General features: G+C 51.7%; 1 protein-coding gene across 2 annotated transcripts in view; it reads right to left on the bottom strand.

Annotated features, from left to right (window-relative positions):
• Positions 1-18,742, bottom strand: part of LOC138468214 (xanthine dehydrogenase/oxidase-like) — a 1,072,878-nt gene that overhangs the window by 589,996 nt on the left and 464,140 nt on the right. For both annotated transcript variants that reach the window (XM_069608673.1, XM_069608674.1), the window contains exon 8: positions 17,044-17,130. In XM_069608673.1, the coding sequence (XP_069464774.1) occupies positions 17,044-17,130 (87 nt within the window). The remainder of the gene's footprint in view (positions 1-17,043; positions 17,131-18,742) is intronic.

The following is an 18,742-nucleotide window of genomic DNA, read 5'->3' as shown; positions in this document are numbered from 1 at the left end:
CTGGCAGTGCTGGGGAGGCTCGGACAGAAGGCCCAGAGGTCCCAAGTGGGAAGAGAGGAGGGAGTGGTCAGACCAGGAAAGAGGGGAAGAGAGAGTGTTGGAAAACAGAAGATCAGCGTGGATGAAGGGATCAAGAGTGTGTCCGGCAGAGTGGGTAGGGCCGGAAGGGAGAATAGTGAGGGAGCGAGAGGTACAAAGAGATCGCGGAAGAGTGTGGAGGTAGAAACAGTGGAGTCGAGGTGGATGTTGGAGTCTCCAAGTAGGAAGAGTTTAGAAGTAGAGGTGAGAAGAGAGGAGGACAATGTTGGGGTGGCACTAAACACTCGTCATCATCCATGCACCTCATAGAGACACAGAGCCATTTTCCTTTCAACCTTCCTTTATTCTCTCTACATCATAACTGCTGTTTTCCTTCCCTTGCTCCTCCCCTTCCTCCTGCCCCCCGTTCCCTCCCATAGTCATGGGCTTCCCTCTTAAAGGGGCTCTGTCCTTTTCCCACTTACAACACCTCCCCCTCTCTTAACATGATACTTCCCGGGTCACATTTGTTCGATGAGACGTTGGGGCCTCTTTGTGGCCCGGTGGGACCTGCCTGGTTGCTCGTGGGTCTCTTCCACGCTCTCTTGTTGTAGTGTTTCATAAGTCTTTGCTCTCTCCTCTTCCTTTCTCTCGATCTCTTCTCCTTTCATTGGTTCCTGCTCTTCAAAGTATAGCTCATGGAGGAGGGAGTCCTTTGGCGTCATTTTGCCGTAGTTCTCTGTCATAGTTGTCACCTTCTCATCGGGTACGTAGTCCTTCTTGTGGGTTACTCTGAATGACCTGTAGTGGACACTGATGAGTGCGTGCTGTAGTGCTGTCCGGTGACTGAGACGGCTGTGTCCTCTGGCAGGACTCGGTATCATGCGGATGGTGTCCGGCATTCTGCGGTCTCCTTGGTTTGGGTCACGTCGTGACTGTCCTTTGGGCTGTTCTGTCTGTGCTGTCCTCCATTGGGCGGCATGGTCTTGGGGTTTGTCTAGTGGGTATTCTTCCACCCTTGTCTGGTACGGTTGCCTTGTGCTGCAGTTTTCTGTGACTTCCATTTCCCCCCCCTCGTACGATATTTCCAAGGGCACTGGGCGGTTGTGAAGCTCATAGTCCTCTCGCAGAACGGGTGGTGTCCGTGTGTCACGTGCTGGTCCGTAAGGGTCGAGGGGGTGTGCATGCCTGAGACTTGTGGGTGGGCTGGTGTTCACGACCTTGATGTCTTTCCTGATCTCTAACCGTGCCCTAGGTGTACTCGGGTCTCTTGCCTGGGGTGTGGGTTGGCATGTCGAGCTTGTGAGTGGTCTTGTCCTGCACATTCTCTGAAGGTGACCTTCCTGGCCTCAGCGCCAGCATGATCGTCCACAGGCTGGGTATGGTTGTCTGTGGGTGTGTTTCCACCCTCGCCCGTGCCATTGCTCTGTGTCCGGGCCTTCTGGCCAGTGTCTTCCCGGTTTCCTCCTTCTCCAGTGTCGAGTGGGCTCATAGTAATGCGGTCGCTCTTCCGTGAGGGCTGCGATGGCGTCGCTTTCCACTTTCCTTTCAATGGTGTCTGCCTGTGCATTAACTCTCTCGTACGTTTTTGCCAGATTGAGTATTTTCACTAGGGGTAGGGGTTTTATGAGAAGGTGTTTTCTCAATGTTGACGAGGTGCACCCTTCTATGATCCTTAGTCTTATAGCTTCTTCATCATTGAAGTTGGCGAAGTTGCAGTCACCTATTTTCTGCTGGAGACGTCTGACGAACTCTCCCATGGATTCGTGGGGGCGCTGCCTGTGTTGGTTGAATGCAAGGCGTTCGTAGTCTTTGTTGGATCCTACTATGAGTTTGTCGTTTACTGCGTCGAGGAGACGTTGGTATGTGGATTTGTCTGTAGCTGGGATTGTCCTGATGATGTCCTTTACCTCTTTTCCCACCAAGTTCCTAAATATGCTGAGTTTGTTTGGCGGGTCTTTGTTCCCAATCGCTCCTAGAAAGTCCTCAAATTCTTCGACCCATTCTTCCCATCTTGTTCCTTGGTTGTGGTGCGGGTTGAAGGCGAATGGGTCGGGTCTTCTCATGGCCGCGGCATATGATGTGGGGCCCAGGTTTGCTAGGGTTTGTACGCCTGCATCGGCATCTGCTTGTGTTTGATCACTCATGGTGCGGGCGCGTTGTGGTGCTCCACGTGGCAGTAGGGCTTTGGTTGTCGCTCCTTCCTTTCTGGATGGTCATGGGCCGTTGGTTGGCCTATGGCGTGGTTACTGGTATCCTCGGGTTGAGCGGCGGCAGTTCAGGCGCCACTTTACTTCTTGTGGGCTGCTGGTAGTATCCAAATGTGCTCCCTTGGTTCTCTGCAGTCTGCAGGGGTGTGAGAGGCGTGATGGTTCTCCACCTTGTGGTTGTCCTCGTGGTGATGCACAAATTGTGCTGGTATTGTCCTACTGTGGGCCTGCCACTTTTCCTGCACCGGTGGCCTGCGTGGTGGCAGGTAACTCTGGCGGGGTGTTGGCCATGTTCAATGTGAGGTGGCACTCTATCCACTTGATCCGCGTAGTGGGCTGCTGTGATAGCGTTGGCAACACGTGTGGCCTGCGAGGCGTGGTCTGCGCACGTGTGCTGCTGTCCCTTTTTTTTTTTTTTTTTTGTGTGAGGCCTATTAGTGGGCTCGTGGGCTGGCGTCCCGCGGCCAGTAGGGTGTCCTGTGACACTGTTGGGCTTGTTTCTTTGCTTCCCACTTTTGTCCCTTCTATATTTTGTTATATATTTTTCTGGTGCTCGCGTGAGCATTACCCTTTTCCTCGCGGCTGCACGAGAGTTATGGCACGCTTTGTGGGCTGTTCATTGCTACCACCCTTTATTCGGCATGATCGTGTGTGGTTATTGGGCTCTCGGGTTTGCCCTTAATTTTCGCTGGTGCACTTATACTTGTCGTAATGTCACTTAGCAGGAGACGCGGGGTTACTGCCACTAGGTCATGCGTTTCAGGAGACATGTGTTATTTTCTTTCTATTTTACTGTCACTATGTGGGAGACACGGGGATTCCCTTACCCCTTTTTTTTTTCTCGACCCCCGACAGAACATCTTACTTGTTGGGGTTGCAGTTGCAGCGGTCCGTTTATTCTCCTACTCTTGTTGCCGCCGACGGATGAAGCGGGCAAACAGCCGGGCCTGCTGCGCTGTCACGGTGGCTGCAGGCGTGGTCTTCTCCTCGCTGTTCGGTGGCTCCGTAGTCCTGGTGGCGGCTCCTCTTCCTGCTGGGGTCCCCATCTGCGTTGGCCTCCACCTGCCGTTGGATTCGTTCCGACGGCTCTGCTGGACGACTCTTAGCGGCTCCTCTTTCAGCTGGTCTTCGGTCGGCGGTCCTCTCTGCTGTCGGTGTGGGCTCTCGCGACGTCTTCCTTCTGCTGGGCTGCGTCCGGCGGTCCTCTCTGCTGCCGGGGTGGGCTCCCGCGACGTCTTCCCTCTGCTGGGCTGCGTCTGGCGGTCCTCTCTGCTGTCGGGGTGGGCTCCCGCGACGTCTTCCCTCTGCTGGGCTGCGTCCGGCGGTCCTCTCTGCTGTCGGGGTGGGCTCCCGCGACCTCTTCCCGATGCTGGGCTGCGTCCGGCGGTCCTCTGTGCTGCCGGGGTGGCCTCCCGCGACGTCTTCCATCTGCTGGGCTCACGGACCCTCCTCCGGAGCTCCTCACGGGTCTTCTTCTGCTGCGGGTGCACGGGTCCACCGTCTCCTCCGCTGCTGGGCGCACGGGCCCCTGTTCATAGCGGGCACACGGGCCCCAGGTGCTGCTGGGCGCACCGGCCTCCGCCTCCTCTACTGCTGGGCGCGCAGGCCCTACCACACTTTGGGCGCACGGGCCCTGCCGCTCGCGCGGGCTCGCAGGCCCGATGATGCTGGGCACGCAGGCCCACTGCGGGCACTCAGGCCCACTTGTAATTGCAGGGCGCTCTGGCCCACCACTGTTCCTGGGCGCACGGGCCCACTGCAGGACACACGGGTCCACCACGAGGGCACACAGGCCCGTTACTCTGAGCGCGCAGGCCCGCTGCAGGGCTCACGGGCCCACCTACTACTGCCGGGCACACAGGCCCCGTCGCCGCTGGGCACACGGGCCCCCGTTACTGCTGGGCACACGGGCCCTCCATTGTTGCTGGGCGCACGGGCCCTTCACTGCTGGGCACACCGGCCCCCGTCGCTGCTGGGCACACGGGCCCCCATCGCTGCTGGGCACACGGGGCCTCCATTGTTGCTGGGCGCACGGGCCCTTCACTGCTGGGCACACCGGCCCCCGTCGCTGCTGGGCACACTGGCCCCCGTTACTGCTGGGCACACGGGCCCTCCATTGTTGCTGGGCGCCCAGGCCCTTCACTGCTGGGCACACGGGCCCCCGTTACTGCTGGGCACACGGGCCCTTCACCATTTCCTCCACGGCGCGGGACGTTTCCCTTCGTCGCCAGTTGTTGGGGTGGCACTAAACACTCGTCATCATCCATGCACCTCATAGAGACACAGAGCCATTTTCCTTTCAACCTTCCTTTATTCTCTCTACATCATAACTGCCGTTTTCCTTCCCTTGCTCCTCCCCTTCCTCCTGCCTCCCGTTCCCTCCCATAGTCATGGGCTTCCCTCTTAAAGGGGCTCTGTCCTTTTCCCACTTACAACAGACAAGTCGGCCCATTCAGATAGGGAGAGAGAGAAAGGGCCAGGACACTTGTAGACAGTGGCAAGGGTGAGAGAGAGAGAGTCAGAGAGCTACCAAGCTTGCAGACAAGGCTTTCAAAGGAGTAAGGCTGGGTGGGTATGAGAGAGGTAGGGATTCACTCAGGGAAGGTCAGAGCTATTCCACCGCCAGTTTGGTTGGGCCAAGGCTTGGAGATGATCTTGTAGCGATCAGGGAACAGGGAGTCAAAAGAGCTGGCATTGAACCACGTCTCTGTGAGAGCGAGGACGTCGAGATCAAAGTCTTCGAGAAGGAGGCAGATTTCAGAAGAATGTTTGACGGCAGATCGAGCATTCAGAGTGGCTAATGGGAAGCCGGTCACCACCTTTGAAGGTTTTCTGAGGAGGGGTACAGGCAGGTGGTACACCCGTTGGAGGTGGAGAAGGCGGTGCTGTTATGCTCCGTGGGGGCGCTGATCCGTCAGGAGGGCGACTTCTGCTGAGTCATCCGGGATTCTCTGCTGCTAATGGTTCCCCTAGAAGAGGAAGGTATGCCTACAATGAGAGGTTACCGGTAAGTTCAAGCCACTGCGGTCACTGTGGTAGCCTTGGACCCACCTCCGCTGTGCCCCTGTACATGATTCCTGTTGTCAGGGATTCTTCTTGCCTTCTTTATAGTATCGGCAAACTCTCCATCCTGTTTGACTCAGCAGGGGTGCTGTATGTCCAGTTACATCACTGGCTCTTTGTGCGGTGTCCAGACCTGCTGTGACTCCTCTCATGTGTCTGTTTTCATCTTTATAAGTCATTCTTGTATTGTCTTTCTCTTGCTCTTTGAACGCTATCACGTTCCTTCCTCGTGTTGTTAACCTGTTGGAACCTGCAACCTGTGATCCAACTGGATGACTAGCTCTATGAACTCTGCACACCCTTCCGGCGGATTCACTGCTTGGGCCAGGACATCCTTGAACTCTCCTTGCAATCTGCGGTAAAAGAGTGTGGTCCTTTTCTCTTCCGGCCAACTTGTTTCGGCCACAAGCCGGTTGAATGCTGCTATGTATGTTAGAAGATCTTGGTTGTCCTGTCTGAGGGATAGGAGTTCATTATCCAGGGCCTGTCCTCGGGTGTGACGAGCAAAGAGTTTTTCTAGTTCTTGTTGAAACCCCCGGAAGTCGCGCAACAAAGGGTCATCCAGATTCACCAGAGGTATTGACCAGTCAGCTGTGCAGCCCGCAAGGTACAACAAAACAAAAGCTATTCTCGACTGGTCATTTGGGAATGCTCCTGGTCTACAGAGGAAGTGTAGGCGACACTGGTCCATGAATACAGCAAACTTAGCAGGATCACCTGAAAAGTGTTCTGGAGGGGCCAATGGAATCTTCTCTGGTAAAACCATTTGCACTGGCGTGGATGTTGATGGTGCTACTGCTGGTACTGTGCCAGGTAGGGGTGCCTGTCCGGCTTGGGACTGAAGCAGTTGCTTGGCTAATTCCTCTGTACGCTCTCTGTTCACAATTAATTCCCTTCTTAGGGTGTTTCTTTCCTGCCGAGCGGCATGCACGTCTGCCTGCAGCTCCCTCAGCAATTGGCCTAACTGGTCGGTATCGGAGGTACCCATGGTGCCCAGGCAGAGATTCATATGAGTCTTTGCGTTCTGTTACGCTCAGCTTGTCTCCGCGGGGGCGCTGATCCGTCAGGAGGGCGACTTCAGCTGAGTCGTCTGAGATTCTCTGCTGCTGATGGTTCCCCTAGCAGAGGAAGGTATGCCTGCAATGAGAGGGTCCCGGTAAGTTCAAGCCACTGCAGTAGCCTTGGACCCGCCTCCCCTGTACCCCTGTACATGATTCCTGTTGTCAGGGATTCTTCATACCTTCTTTATAGTATCAGCAAACTCTCCATCCTGCTTGACTCAGCAGGAGTGCTGTATGTCCAGTTACTTTACTGGTTCTTTGTGCGGTGTGAGGTGCCCAGGCCTGCTGTGACTCCACTCACATGTCTGTTTTCATCTTTATAAGTCTTTCTTGTATTGTCTTTCTCTTGCTCTTTGATCGCTCTCACGTTCCTTTCCTCATGTTGTTAATTATGAGTCTTTCACTGCATGTCTTTATCTTACTAATGTCTTTCTCCTTTTCCTTTGATAGTTGTTGTGGTACCAACACTTGTGAAGCACTCCACTGAAGGGATTGAGGCTTCAAGGTGCGGTAAGTATGGGTTTTGTTCCATACGCGCGTTAGCAGGTCATTTTCATGTTAACTAACCTTGTTCTTTCTGTTTTTCAGGTGCCGGATGCAGAGCCACGTTCCAGACCGGACTGCAGGTGTGGGAGGATGCGGTGCATCTTCCCCTGCGATTGACAGATGTGGATCTTAAGTGTGAACTGGCTCATGAAAGTGGAGATGTAGTTATCGCAAGCGTGAGCTGATCCAGGTAAGCGAAGATGGAGGGGTCGTTGCAGCGGGCGTTGCTGACAAAGGTAAGCTGGTCCGGGTAAGTGAAGATGTAGCGTTCGTTGCAGCGGGCGTTGCTGACAAGGATAAACTGGTCCAGGTGAGTGAAGATGTAGCAGTCGTTGCAGCAGGCGTAACAGGTAAGCGTGACAAGGATAAACTGGTCCAGAGCAGATGGGCCTTGGATGCTGAGCGTCGGTGAGCATGTGCTGCTGCTTGGGAGCTAAACAACGCGAAGCACGGGTTGCTGGAAAGGGTGTCTGGTCAAAGGCTCGAATCCAAAAGGATTGAATGCCATAGGGTAGAGTCAATAGGACCTAAAACAAAAGGGGTTGAATTTTCTTTTAAATATATATTTTTTGGGGGTTTCCGTATAGGAAAAAAAGTGGTTTTTACCACAAAAAAGGGGGTTTTACCACAAACAACAAAAAAAAAAAAATCGACCCTTTTGTTTTTGGTCCTTTTGATTCGACCCTATTGTATTTTGATCCTTTTGATTCGAACCTTTGACCTATAACCACTGGAAAGGCGTGGCTTATATAGCTAGCCCCAGCCAAGGATTCAGCCACACCCTAAACACTGGACCGCATGTAGGGGTTTCAATCCTGATTTCTACCTCCTGCCATGTTGAATCACCAAGGAAACTGTACTGAAGCACCTGAGCATTTCTCATGAGCCTGGGGGTCCAGGTGGGCCTTTTTCCATGTTTGAGGGAGTTGGTCGAAAAGGAAAAGATTGGGTTGAGAACACTGAGCCATGATAGTGCCTGCCGCTAGTGCCGCTATGATAGATATTGATGATGCACCTAGAGGATGAGAAGTGAGCCAAGAGTACTTCCCATCTAGTGGCACCATTAATGGTTGAGTAAGAGAAAGGGGAGAGAGAAGAGATCAGATGAGGAGTCCATAGGTCTGGAGAGGGGACAGCAAAGAGGATATCAGTGATGGTCTGTCTGGAAGTAGCGCTGACACAGCTGTCTGCCATAGCTAGGCCAGGAATCAAGGCTAAGAGAACTTTTTTGAACTTTCTTTCTTCCATACTTCATGAGGGAAGAAGGATAGGTGATAGAATAGCAGCTAGAGTAGCTGGGGGATCTGGCGAGTGCCATGGAGGAGGAAAGAGGAATAGAAGAAGAGGCTGCACAAGGCATCACACAAACACACCAGGCGGCCTCGCAACCAAGATGCAGCACCAAAATGAGAGACACACTTGTAAAAGAACTCCAAGATTCAAATTTCACCACAAAGTACAGAGGCAGCACAAAACGGGAGATGTACAGATGTAAAAGCACACCTAGTTTCGAATATCATAGATGAATACAGATGCAGCTCAAAATGGGAGTTGCACAGATGTAAAAGCACACTTGGGGCCTCATTATAATTATGGCGTTAAGGCATGAAATTATCAGCCTAGCTGCACACATAATCACATTCACAAGCACCACCAATGCCAGAATGCAGCTACCCAAGTCTAATTGGCCTTGCTGCTCACATTCTACTGATCTCACACAACCACTGCACCAGGCCTAAAACTCGAATGCAGCCACACACCACTTAAACCACCCTAGCTGCACACATACAGGGTGCACCCAACCACTATTTACCACCCTACTCTCTCCACTGACCTAGACTCCTACTCTCTCCACTGACGTAGTATGGCGGTACGGTAGCGCTAATGGCACCGTTGTGGCACGGTGCCATTAGCGCTACCGTACCGCCATACTACGAGTTCTGCTCGTGGGTGCCTGAAGACCCGGTAATTGCCCTTGTCTGGGTACTGGAAAAAAAATGAATACCGGAGGCAGCCGTGCCTGCACTACAGGCACGTCTACTGCCAGCCTCGTGATGAGGTCCTTAGTTTAGAATTTCACCAAAAAGTACAGATGCAGCACAAAATGAGAGATGCAAAGAGTAAGGCAAACGTAGGAGTTTTGCGGAGGCACTCACAAGCAATGGGACAGCCAGTGAGTGAGTACACAGCAGATGCACAAAGTAGGTGAGCCAAGTGATCAGTTTGTAGTTCGGCTAGAAGGAGAGGGAGCAAAAAGACAGCGGCAACCAGGAAGAGTTAAAGTTCTGATCCGGGGTGCTTACCCATGAAGAGTGGAGGCAGATGGCTCATGGTCACCAAGTACACAAGAATTGCAATTACCACTGCTCTGCCATGTGTTGTTTGCGAATCATAGTAGTAAGCTAATGTATAATTCGATCATTTGCTGACTTAAAATCCACTTACCTAAATATATGTTTATTGTGGTTTTGCTTTTCATTATGAGTGCATTTCACCTTCTCTCCTTAATATTTGTAAAATATGGTTGGGAGAGTATAGATCACTAGATGGCATCAAGTACCTCCGCACATACATGTGCCCATCCCGCTTTGAGGGGGTGCATGCTGTGGCTAGTTTTGCTTTGCAAGTCTCTCTGCTCAGCATAAGCCATGCTGTGACTTTCTTGACAGGGATAAGTGAGCATGTTTTGTAATCCTGGGAGACACGTGTGTACACATTTTGCAGCATCCAAGCAATTTGCACACATGATTGGCAAATACAGTATTTTGCAATACAGTATTGGCAAATACAGTATTTACAGAACACACAAAGCACCACAATGACGATCATTTCACAAAAAGTGTGCACGAAGGGCACAGCCAACGGTAGCACCAGCGTGCACTTGCCGTCATATAACATTTGTGATGTTCACTACCAAGTGAAAAACCTTTTGAAAACAGGTTAACACTCTATTTTTCATTTCATAGTGCCAAAAGTGTGAATGCGTTGATGCACGTGGGAGGCATTTACAATGGATCCTTACTGTGACATCTCAGCGCCACTATCGCGCATGCGTGGGCCTCGTTCTCGGCCACGCATGCGCAGTTATAATAAACCGCGCCTGTGTGGCAGTTCGCGCCGGGACGCGCAGAGACCAGCAGCGCGTCCCGTGTCTCCTTGTGTGTGTATGCGAGTGGGGCCGTATGATTGCCTGACCGTTCCCCGAGACCCTGGGGACTACATAACAACTGGCGACGAGGGGGAACGATCGCCACGGCAACGTCGTGCATGTACGCACTGCAGCTGCGAGAGAGAGTGATCGGCAGTGCTCTTGTGTTGCAGCGTGTCACGGACCCGACGCGGATGATCCCATGATACACGTGCAGCGGTAGCGGCCTGAACAGGTGCTCGTGCGCCGCTGTACAGCTAATTAGCTCAATTTTTGGAACGTTGGTTGTCCCCCAGCACACGGGGACGATTTTTTTTTTCTTCTCTTTTCCCTCTGGAACGCTGACGCCTCCTGGAAAGAAAGAAGAGAAGAGACACAGTGGGCAACCGTCTGGCAGCAGGTTCAAGAACCCCAAGTAAGGTTTGCGGCCTCTATACCACCAGGAGGTGCCTGTGCGACCTGTAATCATGGCGGAAAGCGATGGGGAGGAAGGAACTGCGGCAGGTACAGTCATGCCACAACAAGGGTCTCTGCTACCAATGCAAGAGTTTGATGTGTCTGGCCCCCATCCAAGCTGGGGCCTAGGTGGTTGCTATGGATTAAGAAACTTGAGATGTACTTTACTGCAACTGGCATTACCGATGATAATGCGAAGAGGGCTACGCTGCTATATTCTGCGGGGTTGGATGTCTTACGTATTTTCGAATCATGCAACCTGCAGGTGGTGACGTACAATACTGTCAAAACTGCGCTGGAGAACCACTTCATTCCTCCCTCAAATGTTGACTACGAGAGGTTCCTGTTTTGTGGTGAGAAGCAGAGAGAAGGAGAATCCCTTGATCAGTTCTGCGCCAGGTTGAGGTCGATGGCCACCACGTGTCGGTGGGACAATGACGAGTTAATGATACAGAACCAACTCATCCAAGGCTGCAACTTCGGAAAATTAAGAAGGCAAGTGCTAAGGGAACCGGGGTGGACTCTGCTGCAGATCCTAGATAGTGGCAGAATATATGAGCTGGCGGATGTGAGAGGAGCCAAGGTGGATGCTGCAAGGCACCCAAGCACGTCCGAAGATGCATTTGCCATAAGTAGACGGCCCGGAACAAAGGACAAGTGGGGACAAAAAAGGCAAGAGACTCGTCATCCTCCCGAGTCGGGGTCGATGTGTCCGGCTTGCGGGTACGACCTGCCCCATGCAGAGGAATGCCCAGCCGTGTCGAGGTTGTGCGGCCGGTGCGGCAAGCCAGGGCACTACGCCCGGATGTGTCGCGCTCCGGTTCCCATTCCGGTGCCGAGAGGCCCTGCACGAAGCAGGAGCAGTGGGACCAGAAGACTAAGGAGCATTGCGGCACTGGAACAAGAACTACAGCGACTGCAGCTGGCCGAAGAGGAGGAGGATGAGGACGAAGAAGAGGTGTTCTTCATCTCAAACCTGGCCTCTGTGGCTAAGAAGAAAAGACAACCCAAATGTATGGTGGACATTCAAGGGGTGCCGACACAGGTCCTGATTGATACAGGCGCATCAGTATGTGTGTTGGCTGAGGACCACTATCAGAAGCTACCAGGTCCTCCCCCACTGGACAGTTCGGCAGCAAAGATATTCACTTTTGGTGGGGATGCCCCACTGCCTATCAAAGGGGTGTTTATCACGCCAGTCGCGAAGGGGGACAGGGTCATCAGAGCGCGATTCTTTGTCACAGACGTGAGTCCCCATTCGTTGCTCAGCTGTGCCGCGTCTGAAGCCCTCGATTTGGTGCATTTTGCATGGGAGGTGTATCAAGTAGACATTGTGGGCTTACTCGACAAGTATGCGGACATATTTGAAGGGGTCGGGAAGTTGAAAGCTCCCCCGATAAGGCTACACATCGAAGACACTATTAGACCAGTGGCCCTCAAGAATAGGAGAATCCCGTTTCATCTCAGGGAGAAGGTTGAGGAAGAACTGAGGTCGCTCATCAGCATGGATATAATTGAAAGGGTGGAGGGCCCACACCCTGGGTATCGCCAATATTGGTCGCTCCCAAACCTAAGCAGCCAGGAGCGGTAAGAATCTGTGTTGATATGCGCCTCCCCAATGCTGCGATTAAGAGGGAGAGACACTTAACACCGACACTTGATGACATTGTGGGGGAACTCCAAGGGGCACGTGTGTTCTCAAAGCTGGATCTACGAGCCGGCTATCACCAATTGGAACTTCACCCGGACTCCAGATTTATTACGACCTTCACCACACACGAAGGCCTCTACCAATTTAAGCGACTAAGCTTTGGCATCTCATCGGCGGCTGAAGTCTTTCAGAACACTATAAGGGGGGCGCTGGCCGGCCTTCCAGGCGTTATAAACATGAGTGATGACATTTTAGTGTTCGCAGATTCTGAGGCGGAGCACCTGAGAAGGTTGGAAGGTACGTTAAGGAGGTTGAAAGAACTGGGTCTCACTTTACATCGCCAGAAATGCGAATTTTTCAAAGACCGGATAGGATTCTTCGGTTTCATATTTCAGGCTGCAGGAGTGTCACCAGACCCGGCAAAAGTCAGAGACATAAAGGAGGCTGCAGCACCACAATCCCCCACGGAAGTAAGGAGCTTCCTAGGAATGGTGACTTATTGTGGGCGGTTCATCAGGGGATTAGCGTCGATGGCGGAGCCTCTCAGGGCTCTGACACGAAATGACGCGGTATGGAAGTGGGAATCCCGAGAACAAGAGGCGTTTCAGGCCCTCAAGAATGCTTTGTCAGACACAGACACCATGGCATACTTCAACCCGGCCGTGGAGTCGGAAGTGGTGGTAGACGCCAGCCCCGTGGGTGTAGGTGCGGTGCTGCTGCAACCCGATGAGCGTGGCGAGATGAGACCCATTGCCTACGCCAGCAAAGCGCTGTCCAATACTGAGATGAGATATTCTCAGATCGAAAGGGAAGCACTGGCCATCCTATGGGGCTGTCGGCACTTCCGCCTGTACATTTTGGGCAAGCCAGTCGTGGTGGTCACTGACCACAAGCCTTTGCTGCCGATACTGGCGGGAGCATCATCAAAGCCGCCGCCCCGGATCGAGAGGTGGATGCTGGCTCTAATGGAATATGGGGTAAAGCTTGTGTATAGGCCCGGAACCAACAACCCCGCAGACTATTTGTCGCGTCACCCGAACAAAGAGAATGCTGAAGTGGAAAATGGAGAAGTGGACTGTAAGGGTCTGCTGTGTCAAGTGGTAGAAAATGCACTTCCCATGGCGCTCTCGAGGCTCACCGTAGCGACGGAGTCCTCCAATGATGAAGTCTTCCGCATCAACAAGGCAGCAGTGAGGAGCGGGGACTGGAGAGAAGTGCTACGGAACAACTCAAGGCGCCAGGAGGAAGCACAGAAGGACTTACAGGCGCTCTGGAGAGTGAGAGATGAGTTGTCGATTTCCGAGGATGGACTGCTTCTCAGGGGGCAGCAAATCGTCATTCCGAGGGAACTAAGGATGCGCGTGCTGGAGCTGGCGCACATTGGACACCAGGGCGTCGTCAAGACTAAGGCCAGGTTAAGGCCAAAAGTCTGGTTTCCCGATCTAGAAGGGAGAGTGGAAAGCTTTGTGAAGAGGTGTCTGGCCTGCCAGGCGGCAACACCGGGTGACAAAGCGCCACCCATCAGTTCGATGGAGCGCAGTGAAAAGCCATGGGGTACGGTCCATGTGGATTTTGGGTCGACGGGCCGTGGACGATGCTTTTTGGTGGCTGTCGACCAATGGTCACGGTACCCGGAAGTAGAGGTGGTTGAATCGACGGCGACTGAGTTCACCACGGAGGCATTGGACAAGATGTTCGCGGCACATGGATTCCCGGAGATCATCTGCTCGGACAATGGGCCACCGTTCACCGGCAGCCAGTTTGCGCAGTATCTACGAGAAAGGGGAATAAAACACAGGAGAGTCTCCCCGCTATGGCCGCGAGCCAATGGCGAAGCCGAAAGGATGATGAGAGCGCTCAACAAGGTAACGCGGATCTCGGCCAGCAGGGGTGAGGATCTGGTCCAAAGAGTGGTGGAATTCCTTCAAGTGTATCGCTCAACCCCCCATCAATCCACAGGGGTTGCCCCAGCTGAGGCGCTCTTCGGGCGGTGCCCGAGAGGGATGCTTCCAGAAATGGAAGACAGGAGGCCGGGGGTCATAGACAACGATAAAGTTCGTGAGGACAGAGCGGTACGCAACCAGAAGGAGAGTGAACGTAGAGGACTGCAAGAAAAAGAAGTAAGAGTTGGAGATTCCGTACTAGTAAAGAATAGACATCCAGAAGGAAAGTTGTCCCTACCGTTTGAATCACGCCCATGGACAGTGACTCACATGAAGGGCACGATGGTGACCGCAGCCAGTGAACGGGGTACCGTTACCCGAAATAGATCTTTTTTCAAGAAAGTGGATGTCCCGGCGGAACCGCAGGTAGCGAATGACCCCTCGAGTCAGGAAGGAACATCAGAGGACCAGGACGGCGTCCCCTCAGCGGATCCCGGCCCCACAACCGAGGCTGACCGGGTTTTGCCAACGGTCACGTCGAGATATCCGGTGCGTGGGAGTCGGAGGCTTCCAGCTCATCTGAAAGACTATGTCATGGACTCAGGGGACTGAGCGAGGGGTGAGTTACGTTTGGGGTCACCAGCTCACCATAGTTTGTTACTGTTATGTTCTACTGTAACGTGTTATGCACCAAAGTTTTGTTTTGTTCTGTTGTTGGGAAAAAGGAAGGGATGTGACGTCTCAGCACCACTATCGCGCATGCGTGGGCCTCGTTCTCGGCCACGCATGCGCAGTTATAATAAACCGCGCCCGTGCGGCAGTTCGCGCCGGGACGCGCAGAGACCAGCAGCGCGTCCCGTGTCTCCTTGTGTGTGTATGCGAGTGGGGCCGTATGATTGCCTGACCGTTCCCCGAGACCCTGGGGACTACATAACACTTACGTTATCCACCTGTTTTTACAGGGTGAAAAATAAGGCAGATACAATAGAAATCCAAAGGCTTTCCAACAGCATGAAAATGGCATGCTGGCGGTTCCGCAGGCAGATCGGGACATGCATGCGGTCACGGTAATCCCATTGCTGTTCCCCACTCTGCCTGAAAAAAGCACTGAAAATCTACCTGAATTGTACAACATATTTTAAAACAGGTGTACACCTTTTAGGCCTGTTTCTTAAACTTGTTTTATCTCTCTGGCGCCCCGAAAATGAGCCCCAATGTATTCAGAGCATTGATGACTATTGCGTTTATATTGTATATATACATATATTTAGATGGGCATAGAATACGTCCTGATATCACTCCTGGATGATCTGACTCTTCTCCAGGACCCCAGAGAGGTTGGAGTGTTAATCATCCCTGACCTCCCTGTTGTTTATGACACCATGGACCATGGCATTCTGTTTGCCCGTCTGGAGCAGGCGGGTGTTACAGGGACTTTATTGGCTTGGTTTGGTTCGTTTCTTTCAGAGCGGAATCAAACCGTCCCTTTTAAGGCTTACCAGGCGCCGCCCTCTGCATTAACCTGTGCTGTCCCCCAAGGGTCAGCATTGTCTCCTCTTCTGTTTAATTTGTATTAGCGCCCACTGGAAGACCTTATCTCGGAGTCTGGAGTTCTATTCAACACCTATACCAATGACACTCAATTAGAGTTTTGTCTGGACTCCCCGTTAACTGAGACCCTCATCCAACTCAGAAACTGTCTTGCCATTATAGGCAAATGGATGTCTGCCATTGTCTAACACTCAATGGAGAAAAAACAGAGGTATGGGTGTATGGCCCTCAAACAGCTAGTAGCTCCTGGAGCCCTCAATTCTGGCCCAATTCACTTGGTCCCTGCCAAACGCCTAGCACATCTGTACAAACCCTAGGAGTGAGGCTCCTGGATAATGGCTCACGCAAAGCCCAGATTTCAGCTGTTTGTAGTGCTGGCCTAGGAAAGATTAGAGTCTTGAGAAAGATCTTACCTTTGCTGCCGCCAAACAGCTGAACCATGATGGTTACTTCAACCATAATGGGATCTCTGGACTACTGCAAAGGGATCTATCTGGGGCAACCTAAGTACCTCGGTCCAGGGCCCAGCCACTCTCCTCTTGCACTGCCTCCCTGGCTCCCCCTGCACTGTGGGACTGTCACTGTATCCCTACAGCCCCCCTTCCCAGCACTTGCTCTGCACTTACCTCGCACTTGCCACCAGCTGGCCCTTTTTATTTATTATTTATTATTTTATTTTATTTTATTACGCTACTTACCTTGTATTGCACTTCCCCCCCACCTCCTCCCCCTGCACTTTCTCCTTTTCCCCTTACCACTGCACTTGCGCGATCTGAATGACACCTGGCCTAGTAGGATCGTTTGTCTGTCTTCCCCTTGTTTCCCTCCCTCCCTGCCTCGTCGCGCCTTGAAACACTTGTGTATAGGCGCGTTACAAATACCATATCATATCATATCATATCATACAATCATTGCAGGTACTCAAGAATTCTGCAGCTAGACTGGCTTTAAATGCTCCCCAACACGCCTCTTCTGCTGCTTTGCTACCTCAGCTCCACTTGCTCCATGTTGCAGTATAGATTGAGTTTAATTAAATGCCAGGCTATTATGTAAGTCAATGCAAAAAGGACGAGCATACTCGTCCTTGGCACTTAAGGAGTTAAAAACTCTTTGTGTCACTCATCGGACTCTCCATGACGTGGGTGCCAGCTATCGCTTTTCCAGTTGTGCCAGTGCCTAGACGCCTGCAGGCCGTAATTGTGCTTTATAAGTCTTTAAATAAAGATAAATAAATATATTCTATGTAAGGCGCTTAGGCGTAAGCGATATAAAAATAACGTATCATTATCATCATTATCATTGTGTCTCGTTACAATATAATACTAGGGCTCAGCTAATGTAATGACATATTTAGGCTGAAGCAGGGAAGTGACATTTAATTGTTTCAATTACACAATCGCAGGTTTCTTGCCTGATTGTAGCTAGCAGTTATTTTTCACGGTACTCAATCACCTACCAGTAGTTCAGGAGGAAATATGGGCTCTTGTGTTGGATCATAGGGTTGGAATTCATCTGGGTTGAATAGAGCAGATGACATCTCTGACTGTAAAAAGAGAGGCAGATGGCATTATACTTCTATCAAAATATGAAAATAAGTGTAATTCTTTCTAAAAATATTTCACTGCATTAAACAATGCACATAACATTTCCTTTCTTCTTTGCATTAACTATGCAATAAATCAACAGCATTTTAAAGCTACTTTTCAGAGTGCGGGGAAGGGCTACTGTCTATGTAAAAGATTACAATTTACATCAGAGAAAAGGGACTTTGGCTGTCTTATCATTACTCAATATCTAGACAGCTTTGCATAACTGAAGAGGATGTGTGGAGCTATTGCACTAAGACTTATGGAAAGTGCAGATTGAGTATTTATGTTATGTTATTGTTGTGTTATTGGGCATTTGTATAGTGCCTTTTTACCATTGGTATGACTTCAAAGCGCTGTGGGGTGAGCACCCTCGGGGACCATAGTCTAGGTCAGTGGAGAGAGTAGGGTGGTAAATAGTGCTTGGGTGCACCCTGTATGTGTGCAGCTAGGGTGGTTTAAGTGGTGTGTGGCTGCATTCGAGTTTTAGGCCTGGTGCAGTGGTTGTGTGAGATCAGTAGAATGTGAGCAGCAAGGCCAATTAGACTTGGGTAGCTGCATTCTGGCATTGGTGGTGCTTGTGAATGTGATTATGTGTGCAGCTAGGCTGATAATTTCATGAGGTAAAACTATGTTCTAAAGACTGTTGAGGTGTTCATGGAGGTGTAGAGGAGCAGCTGCATTGCTCTGCAGGAAACCCTACCCCACTACCCACATATGTTGGAGACCCGAGATTGTGCCGTGTTTGACACCAGCAGTTGTGCCCGTACCGCAGCGTGTGTTTGAAAGAAGATACCCATTGACACAACCGTACCAAATGTATCCCCGAAACGATGACAACCTAAGGGAGGAAATCCCTGAAGGAATATGAAAAAGAGCAAAGAGAGAAGCTAGTGACGTCACAATAGACATTTACGACATCCCGAGATATTGGCTGAAGAGGATCTATGGGTCCAACAGAAACTAATGGTGAAGTAAAGAATCAAGAGAACATTTTAGATACGAAAAGGAAGATTACACGTGCACAAAGTGCTGCAAAGAATCAACCGTTCAATAACTGTACAGACTCTGAAACGCAAGTAGACTAAGGGCCTCATTACGAGGTATGCCGGTAAGTCAAAAACGATGTTGGCATGGGAATACCGGCATCGTTTACCGTCCCGTCGCATTCCGACACGCAAACCCGGTTCAGGGAGCAAATACTGGCATGCCGGTAATAGGGGGTAATTCCAACCCACGCATACATGCAAATACCGGCATTGCGAAGCCGGTAATCACGGGCTGCATGATGCCGGCCATACAGGCATCGCGGACCACCCGCAAACAGCAAGCAGGATACAAAGCAGCTGCCACAGGTGCACACAATCCCCACAGGTGGAGTCAATGGAGGCTGTGCCAGTATAAACCGAGCACACCCACACACCACAACCCCACCCCCACAGGTGTTGGCAATGTTGAGTGGCCCAGTACAAAAGGAGCACGCCTACACATCACCCCCCTTCCTACACCAAAATGCTACCACTAGCAGTTGCAATCATGGCGCTGGAGGACATGCCTATACTGCTACAA

This window comes from Ambystoma mexicanum, chromosome 4q (assembly GCF_040938575.1).
Source record: "Ambystoma mexicanum isolate Mex_15411 chromosome 4q, UKY_AmexF1_1, whole genome shotgun sequence".
In the NCBI taxonomy this organism is placed as follows: domain Eukaryota; kingdom Metazoa; phylum Chordata; class Amphibia; order Caudata; family Ambystomatidae; genus Ambystoma; species Ambystoma mexicanum.
The sequence above is the reverse complement of the archived record's forward strand: the minus strand, read 5'-3'. Positions and strand labels throughout refer to the sequence as shown.